Source organism: Pteropus vampyrus, unplaced genomic scaffold (assembly GCF_000151845.1).
Source record: "Pteropus vampyrus isolate Shadow unplaced genomic scaffold, Pvam_2.0 Scaffold19, whole genome shotgun sequence".
Classification (NCBI taxonomy): Eukaryota; Metazoa; Chordata; class Mammalia; order Chiroptera; family Pteropodidae; genus Pteropus; species Pteropus vampyrus.
The window spans coordinates 856,847-865,250 of record NW_011888800.1 but is presented as its reverse complement, the minus strand read 5'-3'; the positions used below and the strand labels follow the sequence as shown (position 1 = coordinate 865,250).

The 8,404-nt window shown below is 39.0% G+C and overlaps 1 protein-coding gene across 1 annotated transcript in view; it reads left to right on the top strand.

Annotated features, from left to right (window-relative positions):
- The first annotated feature begins 702 nt into the window (after window positions 1-702).
- The window catches only part of RYR3 (ryanodine receptor 3), a 346,270-nt gene continuing 338,568 nt past the window's right edge, over window positions 703-8,404 (top strand). Inside the window, exons 1-2 of the mRNA XM_023527702.1 lie at window positions 703-714; window positions 1,541-1,660. Coding sequence (XP_023383470.1) covers window positions 703-714; window positions 1,541-1,660 — 132 coding nt within the window. The remainder of the gene's footprint in view (window positions 715-1,540; window positions 1,661-8,404) is intronic.

Genomic DNA, 8,404 nt, shown 5'->3' with positions numbered 1-8,404 from the left:
AGTACTCCTCCTTTGCCTGTGCCTGTTAGGATGGTATGGCCCCTGGTGGCTATAAGATCTGGGGAGATTCCACCTAGGAAAAATCTTCATTCCCTTTTGAGATTTCACTGAGCCCACAGTTTGAAAGCCATGCTGTTTGGGGAGTTTTCTTCTGTCTCAATTCAAATGAAATCCATGAATTCTGACTTCACTCGAAGCAGAGCCTCTTGAATTTATTACTGACTCAATTTAATGATGAACAGTGACATTTCAGTGCTAGTAAAAGTGTGGAGCTTTTTTTCTTTCTCTCAATCTTCTTTTCACATGTCTGTGATCTGTGGCATCTCGCACTTCCCTGTAGCCCCTTACCAATCTCTGGGCACGAGCAGATGTCTTTTTAGAGTCTGTTACTAGTGAATCTCTTCATCTTCCCACCAGGTGGAAGGATTTTATTTTCCACATGACTAGGTACAGTTTAGGCACCATTTAAGAAAAACCCCCATTTAATCTGCCCCTCCAATATTCAGAGACCAACACTAACACCAAGGGGCATACAGGTGAGTCAGGAGAACAGGACAGTGATTGCTAAGGAGGAAGCTCCAACTGGCTCTTCTCTGGTTACTCCTTTAACTTAACCAAACCTAGGAATCTTTTTGGTATTTGAAGCCAAAGGTCAAGTGGTGGTAGAGAGAGGGCATGGACTGATAGATTAGACAAACAAGAATGGAGGAGCTGGTAAGGAAACTGTTTTCTTTTCAGCTCCAGGCACGGTTGTGGAAGAGGTGAACATGTTAGTGTAAACGGAACTTGGCCTTGTTTCTGGGCTATCAGCAAGAGGAATGCCATTCCAACAAGGTGTCTGAAATTTTAGGAGGCTGCTTTTGAGAATGATGCTAGGAGGGAGGTCCCCTCCTTGGGAATTCAGAATGACCTCTCTACTTAACCTTAGACTCCTTCCAATCTGAATCTTTCAAGCATCTTTCAATCTTCTTTTTTCATATGTCTAAAACTCATCTCCTCTTACCCTCCAGGTTCCTTCTGTCATTTGGCAAATGTGCTTCCCACTACATACACCCTTCCCCCAACAGAACATGATTCTTGCCTCCACCACCCTATACAAAAAGGACTTTATTTCTATGAATCTCACTTCTCTCTAATCTTTGCTTGCATTCTCAGTTCCCTCAATCACATCTTACTGTCTTATTCCATAATTGGGGAGATTGCTTAGATTTGCTTTCATCTTCATTCAAGTGTTAAAGTTCTCTGCTCACCTTGATTGTGTGTCTTGTCTATCTCAATGAAGTGAGGCTCATGCCACGTGTCCATTCTATGTACTCACTCCCACTGACTCCACACCAGAATCTACCTCAGAGGAGGTTCTCAGTTATGCCATGTGAGTATGAATATAGGCATGTAAATAAAAATATCTCCTTTATGTAATATTCAAAAGCCCATGCCTCCCACAGTAACTGACAACGATGTAGCAAGGGTGACTTGGGGCCTGGTTCTGCATGGGGAAACAGTCCCTGGTCACCCACATTTGTGTCTCTTTTCCTGGCAGGAAGATGAAGTGGTTCTCCAGTGCATCGCGAACATTCACAAGGAGCAAAGGAAGTTCTGCCTAGCAGCCGAGGGACTTGGGAATCGCCTGTGCTTCTTGGAACCCACTTCAGAAGCCAAGGTGAGATTGATCGCTTCTCCTGAAGCATCCCCCATTGGCCTCCCAAGCAGTCGTTTAGGAGATTGGTCTGCTGGGAGATGGTGAGGAGGGTGATGGGGAAGAAATTTGAAAAGACACATTTATTTTTATTATATAAGTTTCAGGTGTATGGCATTGTAATTCAACATCTATATACACTACAAAGTGATCACCCCCAAAAGTCTAGTTACTATCCATCACCATTCAATTGACCTCCTTCACCTCTTTTGTCCGCCCTCCAGCCCCCCTCCCCCACTAACCACCAATCCATTCTCTGTATCTATGAGTTTGTTTTGTTCATTTTGTTTTAAAAAGGACACATTTATTTTTAAAATGGGAAGCAGATCAGGTTTAGAACACAAATCCCCCCAACCCAAGGAAGGTTTCAGTAGGAACCCAGAGCAGTGTGAAGAATTAGAGATGCCTTGTCTGCCAGTGTTCACCAAGACACAGGGGTGGCCTCGAGGTCACTGTCAGCCTTCACAAAGGAGGCTCTTTTAATACTCCCAGAATGCCTTTTCTTGTTAATTCCTAGAAATCTGAGTGCATATTCTTTACTCCCAGTTGTTATTTATTGCTACAAGAACTCCTAGGTGCTTGGACCTGTGTTTCATAGTGAGCACATCACTTTGAGTTTTGACTATGTCGAGATTGTTTGTGACTGTCTGCCTGCTCGGACCTGGGGCAGAGAGCAATGTTTGCTCTGGTCTCTGCCTGCATGCTGACATGTCATGTCATGTCTCCTCAGCCAAACTTTTCTTCCTTTTTTGTCCTGTTTCTGCTTTTCACGATGTTTATGTCAAGTGGATCTGTATGATCAGCATTGTCAAAGTACTTAGTGGTCCTGGCAAGGTGTTTATATCAGTCAGGGTTCTCCAGAGAAATGGAACCAATAGACTCTCTTTAGATAGATGGATGGGTGAGTAGTGGGTAGATAGACAGATATGAATTTATTTTAAGAAATTGGTTCATGCATTTATGGGGGCTAGCAAGTCTGAAATCTGTAGGTCAGATCAGCGAGAAGCTCAGGCAGGAATTAATGCTACCTTGAGGCAAAATTTGTTTCCCTCAGTTTTTATTCTGAGGCCTTCGACTGATTGAGTGAGGCCCACTCAGTCTATTAAGGTATAATCACCTCTAAAATCAACTGACTGGAGATATTAATAACATCTACAAAATATCTTCACATCAAAACCTAGATTGATGATTGATTAAACAACTGAGTACTATAATCTAGCCAAATTGATACATAACTGACCACTATACCCTTGATACAAGCTTAGTTTTTCTCATAGAATTTTTTTTTTAATCAGTCAGAAAATGGTTACATTTTCCAATAGGACCAGCTGATTGGCATGTCATTTCTCCACATGGACATATACTACACAAACATACACAGAGAGTTTGCCCCAATCCTAAAACACTAGATGTTCACCGTGATGGCCACATCTCCCAGAAGGCCCTTTCCTCTCCATCACTCTCCCTCTCATGTAGGTCACTGATCCACGAGTACAGTTATCTGTCAGTGGCACATAGGGCCAATACCAGTAGTACAGAGTCACATTAAAATAAATGGCAGAGCAAAGAGACAAGGAAGATTTCTATCTTTTTAAAGGTCTTAGACTTGATTTCCCTAAGGTCTTTTCTCGTTTGATTTTGTTCTTAGCTAGATATTTTTCTTTTCATTCCCAGCAGTCTGGGATAATAGGAAGATCATTAGATTAGAAGTCAAGAAGTTAATTCTCAACCATTAGCTAGTCATGTGACCATGGGCAAGTCACTCAACCTTGTTTTAAGTTTCTCTTATGCCAGACGAGGTGCAGTCTGGTGCAATGGAAAGAGTGTTGGCCTGAATTAGAAACCAGTGGTACCATTTTCTAGTCATTCATTGAGTGGGGCATATGACAATGGTTTAGGTCACAAGCTCTGGAGTCAGATTATCAGAGTTTGAATCCTGTCTCTACCGCTCACCAGGTAAGCCAGGACCTTGAACTAGCTACCTCACCTTTCTGAACTTAGTCGCCTCATCTGCTTAATGAGAATTGAATAGTAACTACCTGATTAGGTTGTTATGGGATTAAACGAGTTAATGCATGTGATGTACATAGCACTTGTAACTCACCTGGTGCATTGTAAACTCTGTATAACCACCACTGGCTATTATGATTTAATCTTTTAAAATCATGACTTAACCTTTTTAAATCATGATTTAATCTTACCTGTACTAGATTACCTAAAACAGATTAAAAACAACTATATATCATAACTTAAGAATGCTTTGTATCCCCCAGGTATAAAAATTATGATTCATAGTTATTAAAAATTTCATATGTGTGGTTTGTTGGTTTACCTTTGCTTCTTGGAGAAAATGGCCAGGAGTAGAAGTAATAGTGTCAGGAGTACGAACAGAATTAAACTGCTTTCCCAAAAGCATATACCAGTTGTTACAGTTGGCATGCCCACTATCATTTCATGAGTGTATGTCTCTTTTACACATAGTATGAGGAAAGTGCACCATGAGAGCTTCTCACAGAGAAACAGGGTCCAGTTCATAGAAAAGCTAGAGTAGGTATTTGGGATTTCCTATCACCATTCCTGGAAACAGCCTGCTAGATGAACCCATTTTCTGTGGCTTCAATCTTTCCTGAAGCCAGCTATAACTATAAACACATCCCTTTTGGCCTGTCTCCTCCCTTTTCACTAAATATTTCACTGAATTTTCTACCATGCAGTTTCACAGCTAGCTATGCCATTCTTAGGTTCTTAGAAGCTAACATAAGTCATTCAATGAAGTGAGAAGGAGTATTCCCAAGCCTAGAACTGAGCATGAGATGCAGACATCAAGCACCACTTTTATGAGACAGCCACAGAACTAACCACTGACCGTGGGCTTTCCTAGTCAAGGGTATTTAAACTAGTTGAGACTCAAAGAGATAAAATTGAGTTGTACTCTAAGGAGAAGACAGACCTCAGAGAAAGAAGATAAGAGAGAGAGTGCTCAAAATATGTTTTTAGTGTACAAACCCTAAGAAAAGGAAGTATTATTGAAGTAAAGAATGAGAGGGTAGAAGGATAAGAAAAAAATATATAAGAATATCAACACTTCCTATAGACAGGGAGACTATTTAGAACTTTGGAGAGCTCTTGGACTTTGGTTCCTGTATGTCATGGCCTACCCTTCTTTGAAGGTATCTTGAAACAGCAGATATGAATTGATGGAAGCACCATTATTCAGCATCCCTTTCAACTAAGCACAGCTCCGGGAATTAAAAGGCATCTTGTTTTATCGGAAAAACTCAGAATTACAACAGGCATCAGGGAACATGGAGAAGAAATGTCACTTTCTTTATCTTATTATAATAGCAGCAAATGTTTATTTACTGTCAGGTTTAAGTGGAAAATTTGTTCCCAGAAACCAGGGTTTACTACTTTTCCTCTTTTTCCTCTGGTCCTTAATATATTAGAGAGAGAGAGAGAGAGAGAGAGAGAGAGAGAGAGAGAGTGTGTGTGTGTGTGTACACACACACAATGTATATACGTGCATATATGTGTATATCGTTCCTTTTGTATCTGTAGTGCTCACCAGGGTCTTGTTTGGTCTAACCTGACATCCAGACTCATGACTCTCATAGACCACTTGGCACCAGTCTGCTCAGTAGGACAGGGACCGTGGCTTTCCTGCTGGGAAGTGTCAGGTACTGACGGCTGCAAAAATCCTTGCAGTGGCACAGGGATTGGCTTCTGAATCCCCTACCCCCAATGACAGCTCAGGTAGAAGAGATCAGGTCTACATCAAGCAGGTGTAATAGTCACCATGCTTAAAAGCTTCATGTACCACAAGAGCCAATATATCTTGTAACAACTTCACAGTCATAGCTTTAGGGTTCCCCACAAAGGACCACCCCAGCTACAAGAGTCTTCACACTTGGGGAATTGTAGAGTTATGGCTGCCTATAAGGTGTTGGTGGTCTTCCCAGTCCAGATACAGGACACCAATCAGGGATCACTTTTACTGCAAAGAGTTCCCTGATAACATAGTTAACATATCAAGTTTATCAAGTTGTCCCAAGAACGAAACTGGACAGCTAACTGAAGGTCATATTCTCATGCAGAAGGAGAAAAGAATTTCATAAGCCATATCCCACAGTAATCTTTTTTGATGACAATTATTTAACTACTGTGGCCTTGTCAGATGTTTGTGAAACCCCAATACCTTTCCAAATCCTGACTTCAACCTTATTTAATTATAGATCATCATCAAAAAGTAGCAAGAACATGGGAACTTTTTGCTTAAATCAGTTTCAACAGACCAAAATATGTTTGTTTGTTTCACTGATTTTAATGAGGAAACTGAAATTGAAGAAGTAAAACAACTTACTATAGTGTCCTTCAAAAGACAGGGGCATTTCTAAAGTCTTTGGCTCCAGGTGTCGCAGAATTAAATTCTACCTCTCTGTTGGAGGACTCTTTGTTTTTCTTATTGATTATGGTTTATTCAAAGTAAAAAATCTAGTTTTAAATTCAATTTTCAAACTGAAACTGTCCAAGGGAAATTTTATTCCTGTTGTTTTCATATCCTCTTTTAAATGTGAAGGACAGTTTGCTACGATTTCTGAAAAGTTATATAGGTTTTCAAGACCCAGGATTAAATATCCATAATTGTGCAAGCATCGTTATATAGATGACATAAATTAAGATAGAATTCTAGGCTAAAAACAATTTATTTCCTACTATTTTTATCTTTTGCTAAGAAATAGATTTACTGTTTACTACTGAAAAAAAAACTAAGCTTTTGCAAATTTGCAGAGACAGAGGCTCAGCCTCTGGTTATATACTCATCTTTGAGCTTACAGTTGATGTTTTAGTGTGTATTATTTTCTATGGACTTGAGATATTTTGAAAGGCCAAACTAGTGTAAGACCTACTTCAAAAGTACTCCCTTGTCACATAATATAAAGAGCCTTATAGGTTGACATTTTGAACTTTTTTTTAACATTTATCAGGCATTATGTGCTATATGCCATGTACTATAGTGGGTGCTTACATACTCTCATGTAAACTCAACAACCCTACAGAGCAAACATTGTTCTCATTACAGAAAAGAAATGTACAAGAATTTACTTGTTACTTTCTGAAGATTATTCATTCCAAACTTGGATCCCTGTCTAATTTCTATAATACTCAGCAATAAAACTGCCATGGATCCAACTTAAGGATAGAGGAGACATATTTCTCCATGTGGTTAGATTTTAAGAATACCTGGGCAGATCTCCATACCCCCTCCCACAACCTTCCTGCATCTGTCCTCTGAATTCCTGACATTTCAAAGTTAGAAATATCTAGTTTGCTTAAATTAAACAATTAAAATGCAAATGCTCCAAGAGAGCACATGAAGCAGTGTTAAAATTTCGTAGCTAATTCTTTACAGTATAAATGAGATGATATATTTTCTAGAAAATAAATTTATAAAAAGGGATAAGGCAGATTCCTAAATGCCTCCATGTTGGGATATAAGACACAGAAATACTGTAATTGGGGAGTCGGAACATCTGCATTGAATTATGATGGGTTACCTGTCTTTTCACCTGCCCTCCACCAGTCTGGGAGCACTGAAGTCAAAGACTGAGCAAGCAGCACAGTGGTTAAGAAACAGGACCTTGGAGCTAGACTTGCCTGAGCTGGTAATTCCAGCTCCACTGCTTAATAGCCTTCTGACCATGAGCAAATGACTTCCTTATCTTTGCCTCAGTTTCCTCATCTTTAAAACTGTACCCATCTCATATGGTCATTATGAAGATTCAATTACAGTAATTCATAATTGTACAGTTGACCCTTGAACAACATAAGTGTTAAGGGTTCTGACCCCACCCCACCCCTGCATAATAAAAAATTCACGTATAACTTTTGACTTCCACAAAACTTAATTGCTAATAGCCTACTGTTGACTGGAAGCCTTACCGATAACAGTCAATTAACATATTTTTTATGTTTATGTATATTACATACTATATTCTTACAATAAAGTTAGCTAGACTAAATAGTTAAGAAAATCATAAGATTCATCTGCTAGTTTTTTCAAATTGTTGCATATCACCAAAAAAACTTCCAGTATATATATGGAGAAAAATATGCATATAAGTAGACCCAGTACAAACCATTTTTTTTTCAAGCGTCAGCTGTATAGTACTTACAACGCTGCTTGACACACCCAAAGTACTGTTTAAGCAGTAGCCATTATTATCTGTAGCAGAGGGCCAGACACACATTAGGTCCTTAGGAACTGTTGCTTGACGCAGTTAAGTTTCCTATGTACTGAATTAATTAAAGGCCTAGATTTGAGGGTCCAGGAGGGCATTTGTGAACTTTAAAAGTGAAGTGTTAAGGCAAATCAGAGTAAGTTAGATGAAAAGGGATAAGCAACGAGTGAATGTTTTTAAAAAATAAAGCGAATCAATGATTTTTGTTAATGATTTCTAATTTAATCTTAATATGGTGAGAGAACATACTCTGAATGAATTCAGTCCTTTGCAACTTATTAGGACTTATTTTACAGTGTATGGTCTCTCTTGGTGATTGTTCCATGTGTACTTAAAAAAACTGTATTCTGTAGTTGAATATAGTTTTTATGACTATCAAGGTGGTTGATCATGATGTTGAAATCTTATATATCTTTACTGAATTATACCTATTCTATCAATTACTGAGAAAGAGGTGTTAAATACAATT